The sequence below is a fragment of the Clytia hemisphaerica genome, unplaced genomic scaffold (assembly GCF_902728285.1).
Source record: "Clytia hemisphaerica strain Z4C2 unplaced genomic scaffold, Clytia hemisphaerica genome assembly, whole genome shotgun sequence".
NCBI classification, from domain to species: domain Eukaryota; kingdom Metazoa; phylum Cnidaria; class Hydrozoa; order Leptothecata; family Clytiidae; genus Clytia; species Clytia hemisphaerica.
The window spans coordinates 129,243-149,271 of NW_027104500.1; the positions used below are offsets into that span (position 1 = coordinate 129,243).

The window sequence follows — 20,029 nt, forward strand, 5'->3', positions numbered from 1 at the left end:
ACGGATTTGTGCTCCTTATAGACTATACTAGTGGTTTTGTAGAGGTTTGTCATTCAGACTATACTACCTAGGGTTTTGTAGAGGTCTGCGATTCAGACTAATACCATTTTGGATATAGACCAACTGCAAATGTGCCATAAATATTTCATAATGGTGACCGGAAAATATAGAAAGTTCCCAGCCAAATTATGCATAAATCGGGGAATTTTGATAATTTCTCTAATCTACTTAGAAAAGGATATCGAAAGCAAATACAGTTCGAGCCTACAGTCAAAAAAACTCTCATCTCAAAAAATTCAGAAATGATCCAAATTAACATCTTGTATATTATTACAAATGGTGCGTTTAGAAGTGACCTGCGCAAAAGCATCTTTGTTGATAGAGACAATCCCATTCAAATTATTACACAAGATTTTCGCCATGGATGTTTTGGTCAATTCACGTCGTTGAGCATGCGTGAAGACACCAGGATTGAGATAATAGTATCGATCTCCTTCCCTTAATCGTTTGAATTGGTGCCAGAACAAACATCTGAATATCGGTCCAGTTTGGAATCTTGGTACATTGTGCTCAGCAATACCAGCGGCAAAAAGATCAATATCATTCGGATGACTGTATAACTTTTGGAAGCTTTTCACACTCTCTATTGACATGTATTGTTCCAGATCCTTGTAGCTAGAGATGGGCGGTAGGCGGCAATATTTACGCCACGCACCATAAGTCGGTAACCCGTGATCACGCCCTCGTTGGATATTCAAAGCTGTCAAATCGTGATGTTCATGATGGCCTGGTGGTACAAACAAACGGCGAACAAGATCAAAAGCAAAGTTAGTATCCATTTGATTTGATTGGTTTGCCATGAGACCATACACAGTTGGTTCTATTCCTCTTTGATTGATACTGCCAATATTGAAAAATGAACTTTGTAAACTTATATCTTTTGCGATTTTATCATAATTTGAGTTGCATTGTTGCCATTCGTTTGGTACTAAACTGTGTCCGAACCGGAAAGCAGCAGTTGAGAAAGCATTAATAAGGGTTGCGTCATAACGTGAGCTGTACCCAGTGTAAGGTCCTATATCAACGATACGTGGGACCCAGTCGTTGAAAATGATATGTTGATATTCAGCAATCACAATCTTTCGTGCTTCCTAAATGTGGAAAATGTAAAGAAATGACTTTCGAGGTTGAAATTCGTTTCTAGAGCGAATCAGGTAAACCAGAAAAATAAAGTAAAAAATACCTTAACTCAAGAGATTTTTGTGGAAGGTAAATTTGGCGAATAGCTGGAAAAATTTAAGCTTGTGGAAATTTAATTTGGTAGCCTAAAATCAATATTTGACAAACAAAAATCCGTTTAAGGAATGGAAAAGCATGATGTCGAGAGATTTAATTCAGCAGACGATGGTAAAACCCGTGCTTGATTTGGCAGAATGTACCGAATCCGTTAAATGCCATAAATCCACCAAAATTTCAAACTTAAATGAGGGTTTCTTTCAACATCTTAGCCTTTGATTTGTAGGTAAACCGAGCCAGTCAAAAGGACCTATACCTGATAAAGTTTTTCACCGGACCATGTCTTATGATTTTTTCTCAGCTTCTTAACAACACGATTGTGTTCTCGAATCCATACTGTATGCATAGAATATAATGCAATGTTTTCATCAGCTCTCGGATCACCGGCCATTGAACAGCCTCCAATTGTGTCACATGGTTCGTTTGATAATGGAAGAAGATTACCAGACCGCATGGCCATTTCACCGGAACCTATAGAACAAAGGATCCATTTAATTCTTTGATCTACGATCATCGTCGAAATATATTGAGAGTTTAGTGCATTTTAACGTTTTTCAGAATTTAAAGTTCGGGCGAGAATTGCTATTTTAGCACTTCCACTTTCTTTCATTGAATATTTCGATTTTAGAGGGGTTTGCTGGCTTCTAGGCTATATTCCAAGCCTTATTCGAGCAAATTTGAGCTTTTAAATCCTGAGATCCTAAGGATACTAAGTCTTAAGTCTCATGTTAAAACTCAGAGTTACAACTCTACTTTCCAACTGTAGTTTAAGGCGCTTCAAAATCATTTGTGGTGTTTAAAATTTCACCGGGAGCTCCCCTTTGTCTCAAATATTTTGTCGATGATTGTAACATTCTAAACTAAAGTCTGTTCCAAAAAAACTGGTAGTCCACGCTTTTGAAATTTGAAAGGTTTCATAACAAGCATTTAACTTTTAACTAAATGACTAAGTACATACCATCGTTTTTCCTCAATTTCTTGGCATGTTCAATAGAAGCTCCATAAACTTGTGATAGATCAACAAAAGATGTAATCAAGTTGGCTATCTGTCTGTCTGTGCGTCTACCCGCTGGTGCTTTTTGACAAATAGGTTGTGAACGAGTGAAAGGAGTACATTTGGAGCCATAGTCTGTAAACTTGATCGGAAAGCAAGGGTACTTGTATGCATCTTTCGAGTTACAGCTATAAAAGTAGACAGAAAATCATTTGTCGTAATACGGATCTGCGTTAGTTTACACACATAGAAGAAAAACTGAGATATCTTCTGATCCAAATAGAAGATGGACGACAAACTCACTCTTGCTGTTTTCAAAATTGGGCTATTCCAGAGTCTGTACCCCCTATATTGAGCAGATGTGACGTCCAGGGTGGTCTGGAAAATAAAGAATCCAGGGTCAGGTCTGGTCTTTTGAATTATAAATCCGATAATGAGGTCGAAAATCCAGGGTTGTCCGAAGAAAGGAGAGAAAAAATCCAAGGTGGGTCCTGAAAAATTAGAAAAAATCCAGGGGGTCTCCTCAACATAAGGGGTACAAACTTTTTCTGGAATAGCCCATTATAAATGTTTTCTGTCAAACAAAAAAATGTTATTTGAATTCAGTATGTCACTTATGAATTCTAAATCTCCAAATAAAATAATACACCTCTCGATCTTTGAACGACACAAGGGAATTGGATCGATTATACAAGGAAGGAAAATGCCAAAATGGCTGCGTCTATATCAATGGAATCATTACATCACCTTAAAAAATTTGACGTCAATCCATCTTGGTAATCTCTAACCTAGCCTCCATAGGTTTTTAAAGGATGATAGGTATAAAGAGAATCACGGAACCGAATTAGTTTTTGTTACTTTTTGGGAATGCTTGATTTGTAGGGGTTTCGATAATGCTATCCTGGACTATTAGTCCCATTAGAGTTGAAAAAAAATTGATGGTGAATCGACCATTTCAAAAAGGTTTGGTGTTTTTTTAGTCTTGGGGTTTAGGAACAAGAGTCTTAGCTAGCCCTTTTGAGTGCAGTAGGTAGCAGCTAATCGATTGTTGATACAAACCACTAAGGATTTTCCCTTTCGAATTTTTGGGATAATTTGATAGGTCAGTTAGCAAATGCGGTTTCAATCTTTCAGCATTTACTTTTTCTAAGAACCATCGAAAATTCTGTGTACCGTATTCTTTAATTGTGAATCTCGCGTGGGGTTGAACTATATTTGCACACAGAAAGAACAATCAAGGATATTAAGTGGTTGTTGATCATTTGAAAACGATCCTCTCCTCTTTATGCGTGGTAGAAAGCTGATTCTTATGTCAAGATTTTATCCTCTTTTATTATCCGATCTCTTTTCTATCTGCTATTTACTCTAAGTGCCTCCAACCCCCGTTTATTAGACTACTTACTATGAGATTCATTTTATTTTCTAGAAACATAACACTTATAAGCAAACCCTGACTCATTTGGTGATACCTAAAACAATAGCTCTAATGTTTATAAACAATGGAATGCTTTATATGCATATACAAAGTCTGACAAAGGGTAGACTATATCGCTTCATTTAAAGAAAGGCTTGAAAGAAACGACTTTTAAAAGCTATTCTTTGCCATGGCACGACGGTAGAGCAGGATATATTGTGTTTATCTTTAGCAATAGTTAATTTAATTTTTCAGTTTGACCAAGGAACTTGGTAGGACATGCGCTCATAATTAAAATCGTAAAATAAGGGAGTAAAGTAGCGAGCACCTCACTAAAAACCAGGATTTTCAAAGAGTTAGAATAATTATCTCTGTTAAGGGAAAAAGGTAAACAAACTATGTGAAAAAATTCTCCATCGCCAACAGCTCGCATAGTTACATAATTCCAGTAGGGACATGGTGCATATATTCATATAGACTTGAGCTGCGACTGAGTGTGTGCCAAGCTCCCGCCACCACGACTGTTAAAAGCTACGGCAAAATCGCGATTGCCAAGAACAAAATCGGAGCCCGAAAACCTGGGCTCCAAACATTCGAAAAAGTCGCAAAGTGGAACAGACGTTAATTGCGTACAAGGGCGACGTCTGGTATAGGCTAGGAGTAAAGAGACTGGATACAAGTTTGGCGACAGACAATATGTAATAAAATAATGATACAAAACTTCCTAGTCTGGCGTGATATAATTTACAAAAAAGCCGATTAAGGGTAACCATAATCTAACCATGAAAAAACACAATTCTCGACATCACCCAAATTTTTTGGTGGTCGAGGCAGCAAATTGGTTGAAACCACAAGGAAGTCCTTGGTCATTTTAGGGAAAAGGGGACATGGTGATTCATTGTTTTTTTTTCTTTTTATGGTGATTCACTGATTATTCATGAGAAGTTCCATAGCAGTTTTATCTCTCTCACAAGCAGCTGATATTATTGGGTTCTAATATTGTTCTCCAAGAATTCCCAAGTCAAAAAAGGCGCTAAGGTTACCCCTCGATAGTACTCTGTATGTTTTTATATGTGAGTGCTACCTCCCCCTCCTCATATTTCAAGATGAACAAATGCTACAAATGAACAAGGTAGGAGTTACCACCTAAAACTATGTATGAAATTTCCTCCATATGTTGTGGTCCAAATTTGAAGTCAAAAGGATTTTTTGATCCTATGACTTGAGGCATTTTAAAGGTAAATATGTCGATTCTAAGCCGGTCTATGAAATACATGGACAAGAGCATGAATATGGTACCACAGATGGCAAAACATTAGCCATGTTATGAAAATGAAAATCATCCCCTTTTAATGGAGTTTATATTGTTGAATTTAAGGCTTAAATCACTTTTGAATAAGGGCGTTCATAATACCTTTGAGCTTTGCATTTCGAATGCCCGACTAATGCAAAATCGTGATCGAGGAATTGTCCCATGGTCATGAACAAAGTGGATAATTTCCATCTATTTCCATCGTCATTTTGTTTGGCGTGAAATACAGCAAGTGAGACTTTGTTGGCGGGCGGTACACGTGGTTTGGTACCAGGGAATCCTCTGGGCGTGTCCACCTGACGTTGATCAACGTAATTTGCCCCTGTGGAAAAAAAGAAATTCTCTCCATTATTTGAATCTTTGTAACTCAAATGTCTTCTTAACTCGAAAAGTTTTCCTAGTCTCTTCAATTAACAATTACAAACAATACTCAATATCTAAAAATTTCATTAAATCGAACAAATTCGTGTTCCCCGGGTGCGTGTTCGAGTTATGGAGATTGCACTGTATTTGAAGTAACAAGACCAGGAGAATATTTTTGCGCGTATATGTATATACACTTGAAACTTTACCCAAACAAACCTATCACAGAGTTACAAAAGGTTGATTATGAACACCCCGGCTTCTCACAGACCCGATAGGATTTTTTTCAACCAGTGGGGATAGAATTAACGGACTGAAAATCGATGGGGATTGATATTCACATATTCTTTATGAATGGGGATTTCAATTCTTTTGTTTTAAAGTCAGAAAATTCAGTGGAGATTGGAAAAATAGTAAATACTTTGCAGTGAGGATTGGTTTATATGATTATTTTCAGTTGGGACAAAAATTGGAGGATAATTTTCCACCGGGGATGATATTTTGGAGAATTTTTCCAGTGGGAAGGGTTTCCAGTGGGTCTGTGAGCAGGGAGTGTTTATGGCAGTGGTGTGAAGGGAGACTTTGATCACTCAATGAGTTTTGTTTACACTTTCAAAACTTCAACTCAATGAAACAATCGATTGATCAATCAATTCGAACAGCTCGCCGGTACTTACATATTAATCGCCGAAGTGGTGTACGACCTGCACCAACATGTGGAAACCTCAGATTATTACATAAACCATCATATCTTCGATAACTCTTTGTGACGTAATAGTAGGGTTTACATGAAGGCGCTACAACGCCTTTGATACAGTCACTGTGAGCATCTCCTGAAAAGTTAATTTACAATACCTGATAAGGGGAAAAATCTAACAGGGAAAAGTGTCGGGAAAGATTTTTAAGCTAATGAAGAAGTTATACACGATGCTAAATACAGTTGAAGAAATACAGCCCTTATCAGGAACTGACTGAGATAAGGAAGTACAGTTTAAAATGTTAAAAGTCCAACGGAGGCAAAGTTTGTCAGTAAAAAAAAAACAACCTACCAGTTTCTGAATCATGATCTGGTGTCTAGGGAAAACCTGATTTCCACCGGCTACAAGATTTTTCTCACAAAATTGAAAATTAAAAACCTTTTGGTTGGCATCCGGTCAATTTTAAAAGCACCTTAATACCAATCGAGCAAGGTGCACGAAAAGATTGTGGCTTTAATGCAGCAGTCCCAAATTACGAAAAAAATATGGCAAACCATCTCACCTGTTTCATAAGCAAAAGCTACGGAAATGAACAACATTGAAAGAAGCAGCATCTTCATCGTTAATTTAAGCCCTGGTTGGCCCTGGTTCGCTCAGCAATTCTTTAAGAATGAATGGATCAAAATAATCCACACACTGAGGACGAACGAAAGAACTAATCTCGATGTTCTTCCTTTTCGCAGTAATGACCTTGACTTGAAGATGCGGCCTCTTTTTATATGATGATTGAGTTAATGAGCAATAAACTCTCTATTGATTTATGAGGAAATATTGACTCGATGGTTAACCAAATATGTGCCCTTTCCATGGAGAAATTTCTTCCTTGTGGTATGTGCTTTAATCGCTCCGTATCTAAGACGTGAAACTCAACATTGTTCGGGCATTGTTCACTCGCTTCGTCGCACTGGTCAAAATTATCAAAATTACTATTCCCCCCCCCTTCCCTTAGATTTAAAGTATTCACTTTTTTATAAGAACACTAAGCGCGCTGAAATTGGATCAAATTCTAAGTATAAATAAAGAGCAATCTTAGCCTCGAATTAGCAATCTTAGCCTCGGAAAGTACTGAAAATTCACTAATTTTATATCAAGGAGATCCTTAAAGATAATTCAATTTGAAATTTTAAAACCATAAAAACAACTGTGGCTGAACCATTGATTAGTCTACTCTTTCTTATAAGGCATAAGCGTCCAGCATGAGAATAATTGCTGATAGGAGAAAAAGCTTCCTCAAAGTCAAAACAATCTCATTTTAATAAGGACTTGGATGCTTATACTAAATTTCATTTAAATTGATCTTTAAAGAACAAACAGGGAACATAAGGCTTCGATGGCCAAAATCTTAAGAACAAGTGAAGAACAGTTTTAGGCTTATAACCCAAAAAGTTAAGAGCATTCAAAGTCTTCAGAAATTTTGCATTGTTCTTATAAAAAACATGTAAAGTGGGATGGAAAAGTAATGAAATCATACATGGGTTTGTGTCAATAATTAGTGTTGGTATTGCCCCAATTATCATGCGGTTTTTTGATCCAACCGTGTTTCGTGTTTCCAAAACAACAAAAGGATAACTGACTGGAAACCAGGTGAAGGAGTGCATGCATAGGTCGGTTGATAACCATATTTGGGGAAAATGTCTCTCCTCCGCACCATTTTAGCGCTTTGTTTGGGATACCTGGAAACAAAATAAATAAGACAACATGTGTTTAGATAAACGAATAATACAACAATCCTATCGATGGTCAGTGGCAAGACCTTTTTGCTTTACTACCTTAAGGGAACTAATTTTAGAGGGAACTAATTCTCACTGCCGAAAGAAAATTTAAAAAAATTGCATTTCGCGGGAATTGATTTAATCGTAGTTTTGCCCATTTTTGACGCATTCCCAATCCCTTTTCAAACTTTTTGATGAAAAATGGCGAAATTTGTAATTCGTAGGTTTTGTCGAAAAACCGATTTAACTTTGTAACAAGATAAAGAGTTTCATCGTCAAAAACATTATCCTTTGAGCTATAAATTTCCAAACAAAGAGCTGATGTTCTTATCGCAATGATTGTTCTCGACCATCAATGAGATAAAGCCGAACGAAGGCTAGAGGAGAATCCTCAACCTTTCCCTGGCATGTAAAATTGATACCTTCAGGATTGCGCTGTATTTCGGTTGGCGGATTGAATCTAGCGCTTCCTTTGGGAGAAAGGAGATTCATCTCTAGCCTTTATGTATTTTACTTGTTTTGTTTTGACGAACACTCAACGCATTCTCTCAACGCATATAAAATATAAAAACATAAGGCTTCGATGGCAAAAATATTAAGAACAAGTTAAGAACATTTTAACGCTTCGCAGACTCTAAAACACCCTATTTCTTAGGAAAATGGACAAAAATACTCACAAAATGGTGAAAATAAGAACATGTTAAGACCATTTTAGGCTTAAAACTAGAAAAGTTAAGAACATCCGAAGGCTTCAAAAATTTTGGATGTTCTTATAAAAAAGTGTAACACCGCAGAGCTATTTAGGCTGCTGACATCCACTAACGGATTCGTGCTCCTTGTACTACGGTGGTTTTGTAGAGCTCTGCGATTTAGATAATGCTATTTTGTCACTAAAAAGCCTCATCTACAGAGTAATGCATCTACACAAGACTCTAGCTACTTGCTCAAAGCCTTAATCCTAAACAGCGAAGGCTTTATTGGTCATAACAGATTTCATAAAGATTTCTTCCATGGACGCGGAGCATGATTGGACAACCGGGAAAGGGATACTTGGGCAAAATGGGTGTCGAATATGTGCCAGCCATAAGGGTCATCACTCACTTAATGGTCTCTCTTGGGAGTTCAAAAACATAAATAGCAATTGAGTTTCCGATAGGGTTCCTAAACTACTAAATATCAAATATCAACTCCCTCACAGGGTAATAAATTCTCGTAACTTGGACTAAGTCTGAAAGTTTGATTAAATTAGGAAAAGCTATCACAGGATCATGAAAGCGTCAAAAATGGGGTAGAATTATTCACTTTGAACAAAGACAAAACCAAGCTGGCGCTTCATCCACGAAAGACTTCTCGCAGAGTCTTTTTTAGCCGAACAGTTTGGTTCGTCTCTCGATATATTCGGAAATTTTGACGGAATTCCGTCAAATTTCGGAAATTGGGTCCTCTATCGGAGACCGAAAGTTATGCAATTTAATTTGTGGAAAAAACGGAGTCCCCTCATATAATACTTATAGAAGACTGACCAACGAGAATTCAAAATTTTTGGAGGACACTACAGAAAAACATAGCAATAGGGAAAAAAACTGTATGGAAGATTTCCATGACAAGTTGATTTTTATTTAAGGAGTTACAAATGAGTCTAAAAAGCTAAGGAGGAAAATACAGAGAAACTCGAGAGTTCTACCACGTGACTGAAAATAGAGACATGAGGATAGAAATCATGGAGTGAGGGAATCAAATAAAACAACTAAGCACGTAAAAAAATCTTCATGAAAAATTCATCACTGAAACATCCCTACTGATTCATTCATAAAAATTTCATTTAATTTATTCAAACATAATAGATCATTTTGATTGGTCCTCATCGACAAATACTCAAAATCTGATTGGTCGAGTATAAATTATGCAGATTTTCATAGTATTGAAATATAAAGCTGAATGGTAGTATTTTTAAGGCAGTTTATTGAGAAATTTTGTGCTGGTGAAGGAGGAATCTGTAAATTATTGAATAACTGAAAAGCATTTTAAACAGTTGGAGATAGTTAGCAAAGATAAACAAGAGGAGAATCAAATTGAAGACGCAAGAATTTTGGACTTTAAGTAGGTAAGAAATTATAAATATTTTTGAAATTTCGATTGGAATAATATGCCTTGATTAAAAGTCTAAAGCGTAAATGTGAGCCGTTATCTACCCAGTGTTCACATATTTTTTTATTTTGCTATTGACTGTCTTCGACATTTAATGACATGGTTTAAATGTTAAGATCAATTTAAGAACAGTGCCGAGTTAGGTATTGCTGAACGGCTGAACTCTAACCAAAAGGGTCAAACTAGTAAAGTAAAGTATTGAATCTAAACTATTCACAGTTTACCCCAAAAATAAGAACAAGATAAGAACAAGGCCCATAAGGCCGAAAAAATAAACAGCCAAGCCTCATCAAAGCCCCAAGCGGTTTTTGTGATGACTGATTGGCGTTTTTTCAAGTTCGTGATTTTATGATTTAGGATGTCAAAGTGCGTGATTGCGTGATCAGAGGAACCAACGTGATCGTGATAAGAAAATTTAACTCACAAGAACGTGATTTGGAATTTTTTTTGCGTGATTGCGTGATTTGAAAGGTGATGGGGGGGGGGGGGGAGGCTCCTCACTTATAAAAGAAAGCGCACGAGTTAAAATAAGCGATCGTATTTCAACGCACAGATCTAAAATTTTGTGTATTACTGAATGCAGGGTATAAAAAAAGGAAAGATCTTATACACGTTTTCTTTATAATAACATCTAAAATTTTTGAAGCCTTGGGATAATGTTAACTTTTTGAGTTTTAAGTTTTAAATGTTCTTATTTTCCCCATTTCGTGAGTATTTTTGTCCATTTTTCTACGAAGTCGGGTGTTTTAGAGTCCCCAAACAGCCCCAAAGCCTAAACATTTTGGCCAACGTAGCCTTATGTTCTTATATGGTTTGTTCTTATAAAAAACGTGTAGTCGATGTTGCTTTAGGTTCCCTATTGAAGCAATCGAGGTGATATTTTTAGAATTATTTAGTTATAGAAGCTGTAAATAAGTCTTTCAAGGGCATCAAAAATATATGACAGAAAGCAAGGGAATTCAAAATAATGCTAGCATTTGACAGAGAATGGAAAGATTTTGATTAATTAAAATTGGATAAATAGCATAAAAATTTATTATTAATTTTATTAGAAAAAATGCAGAAAATTATTTGAATTATTGAAAATTTGGGTATGAAAAGACGCAGCTTAACGGCATTCGATAAAATAGCAAGGCATTCAACTAAATGACTAAAAAGGCATCAAATATGAATTTCATACAACGAAACTTTATTAATAATTGAATTAGGATTTGTGCAAGAGTATTATGTTAGAATATGTATCTCTAATTTTATAATACTTTAGTTGACTTTGGAAGCTAGAGTAACACGGACACAAATTTAGGTAAGTTCCAAGATTTGATAACGTACGCGTAGAGCTTATGACCTTAATGACAGTGAATTAATTTCTCTCGCTAATTCGAATACGAGCGGTAATATTCGAATTGTACAGTTTTTCAAATATCTTTATAAGAATCAAAAGCCTAAAATTTTTTGTTAAATTTCAGGTAGAATTTTTTTGTTTAACCATGTGACATTTTCTGGATTTTGAATTTTTAAATTATAGTTTGTTCTTGTTTCCTTTTTGTTTTTTTTCGCACGTCCGAGGCAATACTTGAAGTTAGTTACACCCCCTTCTCATAGGTAGGATTTTTTGAGCCAGTGGGTATAAAAATAACAAACCGAAACTCGATATTCTCATATTTTTTGTGAGTGGGGATTTCAATTCTTTTTCAAGTCAGAAAATTCAGCTGGGATGGGAAAATTAGTAAATATTTTGCAAGCGAGGATTGGTTTATTTGATTATTTTCAGTTGGGATAAAATTTGAGGATTATTTTCCATCGGGGGCGATATTTTGGCAAATTTTTCCAGTGGATCTGTGAGAAGGGGGTATTTAGTTCGAAGTATAGAAAGATTTGAATAATAGAAACTCGAATAAACGAGGGTATTAAGACTTAATCAAATCAACTCGAGAAATTATCTTTCCTTTCTTGTCATCTAAGTCTCGTAGCAAAATTGAACAGTCCTAGACCACAAAAACGAAGTTGTTTTTGATCAAGAAATTTGCCTGTTATCTGTAAAGGAAGAGGACATACCCAGGAAGGGGAAAAAAGAGAGACTTTTTCACTGTAACACGTTAAAAATAAAGTCGACAACAAGTATAAGGTGAAGAATTAAAAAGTAGCGAATTCAACTTCAAAAAAACATCTGCTTTTACTTTAGTGAAAAATCATCAAATTCTCAGATTCCCAATTCATAGCCTATAAGTTTATGAATAGATTTAAATAAGAAACAGCGTGAGCGATAGCAAAACCTGTTTAATATTGTGAACTTGGTGTGAAGAACAAATTGGCTACACATACTCCATATAGCTCAGTTTTTAGTGAGAATTTCTCATTCAAGATAAGGGTATTCCATGTAAAGTCAGTCCAAGACGGTTTTTACAGTCTGATGTACACATGAAGGGTTCCAGAACTGTAAAAAAAATCGAATTTAGCGCTGTCCTCACTTACTAAAATAAAAATAAGTTTAAAAAGCTAAAAGAATAACAAAATTTGATTGGCTGCATTTTCAACTGTTAACTCATAGCCGTAGTATATGGCAAGGGTAATACAAGTTTATACAGGCTTTAAGGCCTTACTCTTCGTATATAGGTGGTGGTTTCACGCTGGAAACAAAGGAAGGTATGGTTTAGCCTAGGGTATTCCAATTAAAGTCGGCCTAGAGTGGCTACATAAAAAGTTAAAAGATTTTTATTGAATTGTTGATAGATTATTAAAAGCGAAAATCACCCAAATGATAGCCAGACAATTTATTTAGGGAAGTAACCTGGAACCCAGATTTTTCCAAAAAAGGGAAATAAATCATTGAAATCAACGAAACAGCAAAAGCATTTTGGATAATCTAAGCATGGCAAACGATAGCCCTTGACCCAATAAGCATAAATATAGTATAATATCAGGGTTGACCTAAGAAAATTTTTTATAAAAAATGAGCTAGAATGCTAAGCAGCCCCAGACCTGACCTGAAAATTCAAGTTGCTTATAAAAAATGGGTATTTGACGTAGAAAATCTTGATATGAAGGAAAAGGGGTTGCACTGAAAAACCAAACTAAAACCAAATCACGACGAGAATTAAATGAAAGATTGAGTTGAATTTAGAGTTCAAAAGAGGAGTACGATAGCTGCTGCTTATCATGCCAAATTCTTTTCAACTAACATTAATAAGTACAGTTAAGCTGATTTAGAATGTTGCAACTTGTATAATAAAATTGTGTTAAATGTTATGATATTCTGAGAAGAAACTTAACGGTTTTTAAAATCTTCTCGTACAAGCGTCTATTTTCTTTCAACTATTTTATGCAAAAAAATAGTCACCTGCAATTGCCTGTAATTTTAAATAAACGGTCACGATTTCGCTTCTTTTCCAGTAAATCAAACGTAACAAAAGTAACGGAGGCAAAGGATTATGGGAAAATCAGAAGACAAAGGATTGTTGAATCGTGGCGGAGGAGAGACGATCAATTTGAGAGAAACAAGTCCTGAAGGAAGTTTGTGTAAAGATGGCGGCGAAAGTTCGACCTCCTCACTCAATGATAATGCTCCTTGGTAAGATGACGTCAATTTAACAAAGTTTTCCTCCCCTTTGTGCTAGTAACGTGAAAAGCACTGGGTTCGAATCTCAATCAAATCCTCAGCAGTGGTCCCCTTTTAAATCTAGTTTGTTGCGTTTTTTCGTGTTGGCAGCTTTTTTATGGCCCTTTTCTGGATGAGCTTGTGAAAAGGGTGCTTTCAAAACGTAGACTGCTTGCATCCTTTTGGATTCGTGTGGTATGTAGAGGGATGCGATTCAAACTAATTTAAATTGTTTTAAATCATAAATTTCAGTGCTTCTTGGAAAAATTTTCGAATGCAAAAAAATATCTCCACAAAACTCCTTGCGTAACTTTTTGACTATAGGTACGCTGACAATATTGAAATATGAACTGAAACATGTGATCAAATTTAACCCCAATTTTAAAATCCAATCTATATTTTCAGGTATATACGATTCTGGAGACGCGAGAAGCTGATGATTTTCATCATCATTGGTGTTTGTTTGGGATTTCTCGTTGGTATCTCTTGTAATAAACCCATTCAAAACCTCGATCAACCAATCCGAAAAAATGTTCTCCTCATCTTAGGATTCCCAGGTAAGCGAGACATACAGTATTAATGGTTTAGTGGTATAGTAATCATTGTTGAAAATTATGTCCAATTTTTGAGTGCATCTTCTTTCTTTATTTGAAGGCAATGCACGTTTTTAATAAGAACAAACTATATAAGAGTATGAGGCATGGCCAAAATATTAAGAACATCTTAATGCTTCGAGGAATCTAAAACACCCAATTTCTAAGGAAAATGGACAAAAATATTCAAAAAATGGCGAAAATAAGAACATGTTAAGAACATTTTTTAAGGCTTAGGACTAAAAAAGTTAAAACCATTTGAGTGCTTCAAAATATTTGGATGTACAAAAAAAACAAGATCAAAAAGGAATTATTCAGTATAGAAACTAAAACAAATACACAAAATGGAAGAATTATTTTCTGAAAGGTGAATCACGAAGAATAAACAGAGAAGAGAAGAGAAGTAGAGGAACACAACACACCTCTATCGAGCCCTTCACCTAAGCAACTGACGTCAAACATGGAGAGAGTAAAATCACTGGGGAATAAAATGAATGACTCATTCAATCTAGAAACTTAATATCATCATCTAAGGGAGTTTCTAAGGTCTCTTGATGTTTCATAGAGAAAAAAAGAGGAAAAACGGAAAAAGTGTTTTCGATTTTTGTTTCCTTATCTCGTGGTTCAATCTAAATTATTTATTGAATGTCTATTTCGGTACTACTATAGACCCCATTCATGGAATTTAACATTGCATAAATTATGCTACTATTGTAGTATTTAACATAAATTATTCATGCAAATCATGTGATTCTTTTGAGCTACAGATAGATGAATTCATTTAAATCCGCCAGAATTATCGGAAATAAAACTCCAAAAAAATATTAAATCATATATAAAATCGTCTAGACAACAAAATTAAAATGATCATACATCTTTTTATAAGAACAAATTATATAAGAATATAAGGCTTCGATGGCTAAAATATAATGAACAAGTTAAGAACATTTTTAAGTCTTCGCGAACTCTAAGACAGCTAATTTCTAAGGAAAATGGACAAAAATACTAAAAAAATGGCGAAAATAAGAACATGTTAAAAGCTCAAAAAGTTTTAAGAACACCCGAAGGCTTCAAAACTTTTGGATGTTCTTATAAAAAGACGTGTAGTATACTTTGCTAACTACAACGATTTATATGTCCTAAAAGAATTGAAATCTCAAATCTACTTTGAAAATAATGAAAGTTCAGCAGTAGGGACAACTAAAACTAAATCTCAGAAATAAAGCAATAACTCAAGATTCGAAACATCTCATGTAGGAAGAATCCTAAAAAACATCTACCACCAAACACTTGAAAAACAAAAATACTCTTTACGAAACTTACTGCACAATTTTGGACTGATAGTTTCCTCTGGTGAATTTCCATTGCATGTTCATGAATATTGGCTCTTTCCAGGTCCCCTTGGTTTGTTACATACTTCAAAATCACTGAAATATACGAAAAAGTGTTCGTTCTACTACAACCCCTACAATAATTTGAAAAGACTTTTGAATTGTCAACAAAAAAGTTTTTCATGTTATGTTAAGTAAAGTAATTTTCGCCATTATGGAATCAAACGCTCGATTTGCATAAGGGATCGCCTCAGCAAATTCGAACGTTTGCTTCCATAATGGCGAATAATGCAGAAAAAAATACATTTTAGTGGGAATTAAATTTGGCGGATTTTGGGTACCCAAATCCGCCAAATTTTCTTTAGGCCAAATTTCTTCTTTTAATGTACACGTTTTTTATAAGAACAAACTACATAAGAACATAAGGCTTGGATGGCCAAAATGTTAAGAACAAGTTAAGAACATTTTATGGCTTTGTGGTCTCAAAAACACCCTTTTTCTTAGGAAAATGGTCAAAAATACTCACAAAATGGTCAAAATAAGAGCATGCTAAAAACATTTTTAGGCTTAAAACCCAAAAAGTTTTTAAGAACATCCGAAGGCTTCAAAAATTATGGATGTTCTTATAAAAAAAACTACTTTTTTTGTAATACTTTTAATCAGAAAACTTAGTATGATATTATATTGTACCTTATTGTCTTTTATTTCCCAGGTGAACTTTTGATGCGAATGTTGAAAATGTTGATCCTCCCTTTAATTGTCTCCAGCTTGATTGTCGGATTGGCGGAGCTTGACCAAAGGGCGTCTGGACGTTTGGGAAAAAGAGCGGTTTTGTATTACATGGGAACGACAATGTGTGCTGTCATCTTGGGTATCATTCTGGTAGTAGCTATATATCCTGGTGGAAATAAACAAGAGGTATGTATCTTTTCCTTTTTTAAGAAGAAATATTTATTTTTCAGCTGAAAATTGGCTAATATAAAACCTAAGAACAAATTCAGAACAATCCTAAGCCCAAGAAGTTTTTAATTACGATAGCTCAGTGTATTAAGAACATCGTAAGAGCAGATAAGCCTGAGAATTTAAAAAATATTAAGAAGAGCCAAGCCTGAGCCAAAATTTACTGGTTCTCATAAAAAAAGCGCGTAATGAACATTATCCCAATAACATTCTTTTCGGCTTAATAGGCTGAAGGTGAGAAAGAAGATAAACGAGTTCGTCCGTTAGATTCGTTCCTCGATCTAATTCGCAACATGTTTCCGGACAATCTTGTTAAAGCTTGTATAGCACAACTGGTGACAGGAGTCAAGTTTGAGAAACATGATGAAAGGACGACTGTTTGGAGTAGTAATGAGACATTGGCTGACCAAATGAATTGGAATCATTGGGAAGTCAACCAAACAGCTTTACAAAATCAAACGAATTCAGAATGGAAATATTTGACTTACCAGAGTGTACTGTGAGTAGATTTTCAAATTCAAATCCATATGTTAAATCCTTCATTTATCCAAATTTGAGTGACCTGAAAAATCCAATAAAAAATAGCTTATGCAAGATCAGTACCCAGCTTCAGTATGTGTATACTAGTACAATCAAGGTCATAATATTTGAGAAAAAAGGGAAATTCCCCAGGAAGTTTTGAAACCACAATCGATTTGTAAGTGCTCTAAAGTAGGTTCGAAGGGTAGATTTATAACGCTAAACATGGAATCTGAGGATTTAAAAGTTCAAAAATAGTCCAATAAGGCTCAGAATATAGACTGGAAGTCTGCCAAACCATCCCAAATTGAAATATTCGATTAAATAGATTTGATAGCTCAAAATCGATTTTTTCGCCGGAACTTTAAATCTTGAAAAACGTTAAAATAACCGGAATTCTCAATATATTTCGACCATGATTGTAGATTGGCTTTGAGTTAATGAAATGAACAGAAAAGTCTTACCCTTTTCCCTCTTTGATTCTAACATAGAAATGGAACAAACGTAACAATGGTTAAAGAATGGCGTGAAGTCAAGATGCCTGATAAACCATCAGACAAAGGAAGCACCAATGTTCTCGGTCTCGTAGTTTTCTCCATCGTCGTTGGTCTAATGTTAGGGAAGATGGGAAAGAAAGGACGCGTCTTCGTTGATTGGATGATTGTGTTAAATGATATTGTTATGGAGTTGGTTGGTTGGGTCATGTGGTATTCACCTATTGGTATATGGAGTTTGATTTCAGCTAAATTTGCATCCATGAATGATATTGAAGGAACATTTGAGAAACTGGCTCTCTATATGGTGACTGTCATTGTTGGTTTGATTATCCATTCATTCTTGGTGTTGCCTGCTATATTCGCTGTTGTCACCAGAAAGAATCCGTTCAGATTCGCTACTGGTCTGATCAAAGCATTACTAACGGCCTTCGGTACAAGCTCCAGTTCGGCAACTCTGCCAGTCACGTTTTCCTGCCTCGAAGATAATCTCCGCGTGGATAAGCGTGTCACACGGTTCGTGCTCCCTATCGGTGCCACTATCAACATGGATGGAACCGCCTTGTATGAAGCGGTCGGAGCAATCTTCATTGCTCAAAACTCAGGTCTTGATTTAGATTTTGGTCAATATGTTGCCGTTAGTTTAACAGCAACTCTAGCCTCAATTGGAGCTGCCGGAATACCACAGGCTGGCTTGGTGACCATGTTGATTGTATTGCAGACGATTGGTCTCCCAGAAGATGCAGTGACCCTCATCTTGGCAGTGGATTGGTTCTTGGATCGAGTACGAACGACTGTTAATGTTTTAGGTAAGGAAAGTTTATTTTATTGTTTGGCTATGATGATAAAAGAACTAAATTACTTTTTGGCCTGCTATATGCTGCTATTTTAGCTATAATACCAACCTAAATGTGACAAAAAATACAAGAGTAAATCAATGACAATTTTCCAGGGAAGTGTTCCTTAACAAATGTTGCAAACAACTTTTTCCTGTAAACTATAGAATTTAGTAAACTTAAAGTGTAAAAACAGCAAATAGATAAAACAGAAATGAAATTTCATGTGATGTTGAAATTCTCGTCATCTTTTACGTGACTGCGTTAGTATAGGGCAACAAAAATGTTATGACTTTTATAAAGGAAGCTAAAAATTTAACAATTTCCTAATTATGCTATTAATTATCAAATAAAACTAAAGGTTTTTTTCATGTTATGTTAAGTTACGTAACTTTCGCCATTCTGAAAGCAAACGTTCGATTTGCGTAAGGGATTGCTTCTACAGAAGTTAACAAATCATGAATAAACCTTACCATATATTTATTCACCAGGTGATGCTTATGGAGCTGGTATCGTTCACCACTTGTCACAACGAGAACTCCAACAAATGGATGAAGATCAAAAAGCTTTGGATGAAGTGCACCGTGTTGAAGAAGGATTTGAAAATTTTACTGGAAAACATGATGAAAATCCACCTAATATGAATATGTATAATGGCCTTACTGCTCTGTAAGAATTTTGAGAATTAATGCTCCCTCTTAGAGCTCTTTTAAAAATACTACAAAGCCAAAGAGTACTTCCCAATTCATAAAGTCGTTTCAACAGACTTACTGCTCTATAAAAATTTAGTACCAATATTCCTTGTTAAAAAAATACTACCAATCCAAATAGTACTAGGCTCTTTCTAATTCATAAAGACGCTTCAATGGCAATGATACAGCTCTGTAAAGATTTTGAGTATTAATGTTGCTTATTAGAACCCTCCGAGATCTTCCAAACTCAGTCGCTTAAATGACAATAATTCGACCCGTGAAAACCTTTTTCGAATTAGGCGATAGACTTTCCTTAAGTAAATTGGGGTGTATAAGCGCGGTTTTTAGTCATACAGTAATGGTAGCGGGTTAATATTTCGGTAATTAATTAAAACTAAAGTAATTAATGTAATTAATTACCTCAGCGGAGTGATCAAACATTCGAAAGGGTAACTAACTCCCTTATACTGTAAATATTAGTTTTAACTTATAATTTTAATGCGAAAATGAAAATTTATGATTTTTACTAATTGTTATAAATTAAAAAAAGAGATCTTTTGTATATCATGATTCTTTATATGAGTGTAGTAATGATTGCGCTTTAGATTTTTTCTTCTTGTAAATACTTTTTTCTGTATCTTTAATATCAAAAAAAGAATTAATAAACTTCAGTTTTAAAAAATTAAAAAAAAGCTTTCATCTCCTATTCATGATATGCACCACTGCAATGACTTCACGAAATTATGCAACTTTTCTGTTTTTGTTCCACAATTTTCCAAATACTGTTCAAAAGAAAGAGGAACGTTTGAAGACAACTATATGTCTCTATCGCATCTTTCTTTCTCGTACTTTCAATAGAAACGTGTACATAGTGAATCGAAATTTTCAAAAGTTTTTTTTTATCGATTTCGTCCGACACTAAAATCAAATTCTAAATCTTTCCCTCTCAGTTTTTTATAGCCTATTCAAGTATCGATTTTTCCGTCCGACACTTTTTTAATAAAAAAATAGC

General features: G+C 35.1%; 2 protein-coding genes across 2 annotated transcripts; one reads left to right on the forward strand and one right to left on the reverse strand.

The window, feature by feature from the left end:
- Positions 1 to 296: 296 nt before the first annotated feature.
- LOC136821766 (thyroid peroxidase-like) lies at positions 297 to 6,733 on the reverse strand. The gene is made up of 6 exons (XM_067077981.1): positions 6,640 to 6,733; positions 6,057 to 6,212; positions 5,119 to 5,338; positions 2,255 to 2,478; positions 1,553 to 1,767; positions 297 to 1,151 (listed from the first exon to the last, which is right to left on the reverse strand). Exons 1-6 carry the CDS (start codon positions 6,695 to 6,697, stop codon positions 297 to 299), a joined length of 1,728 nt encoding a protein of 575 aa, XP_066934082.1. The 5' UTR covers positions 6,698 to 6,733.
- A 4,503-nt stretch (positions 6,734 to 11,236) lies between these two features.
- Positions 11,237 to 19,688, forward strand: LOC136821757 (excitatory amino acid transporter 3-like). Its single transcript, XM_067077969.1, has 7 exons — positions 11,237 to 11,300; positions 13,388 to 13,565; positions 13,998 to 14,149; positions 16,229 to 16,434; positions 16,704 to 16,975; positions 17,487 to 18,298; positions 18,817 to 19,688. The coding sequence occupies exons 2-7, from the start codon at positions 13,426 to 13,428 to the stop codon at positions 18,996 to 18,998; spliced, it is 1,764 nt and encodes a 587-aa protein (XP_066934070.1). The 5' UTR covers positions 11,237 to 11,300; positions 13,388 to 13,425; the 3' UTR covers positions 18,999 to 19,688.
- The last annotated feature ends 341 nt before the right edge of the window (positions 19,689 to 20,029 follow it).

Excerpts from the sequence above, each read along its gene's own strand:
- LOC136821766 (XM_067077981.1), bottom strand. The coding sequence starts at position 6,697 with ATGAAGATGCTGCTTCTTTCAATGTTGTTCATTTCCGTAGCTTTTGCT. Across the intron at positions 2,479-5,118 it reads TCGAAATGCAAAGCTCAAAG|CTGTAACTCGAAAGATGCAT; the intron begins GTATTATGAACG and ends CTACTTTTATAG. Across the intron at positions 1,152-1,552 it reads CCGGTGAAAAACTTTATCAG|GAAGCACGAAAGATTGTGAT; the intron begins GTATAGGTCCTT and ends TTCCACATTTAG.
- LOC136821757 (XM_067077969.1), top strand. The coding sequence starts at position 13,426 with ATGGGAAAATCAGAAGACAAAGGATTGTTGAATCGTGGCGGAGGAGAG. Across the intron at positions 14,150-16,228 it reads CCTCATCTTAGGATTCCCAG|GTGAACTTTTGATGCGAATG; the intron begins GTAAGCGAGACA and ends TTTATTTCCCAG. Across the intron at positions 18,299-18,816 it reads AACGACTGTTAATGTTTTAG|GTGATGCTTATGGAGCTGGT; the intron begins GTAAGGAAAGTT and ends TTTATTCACCAG.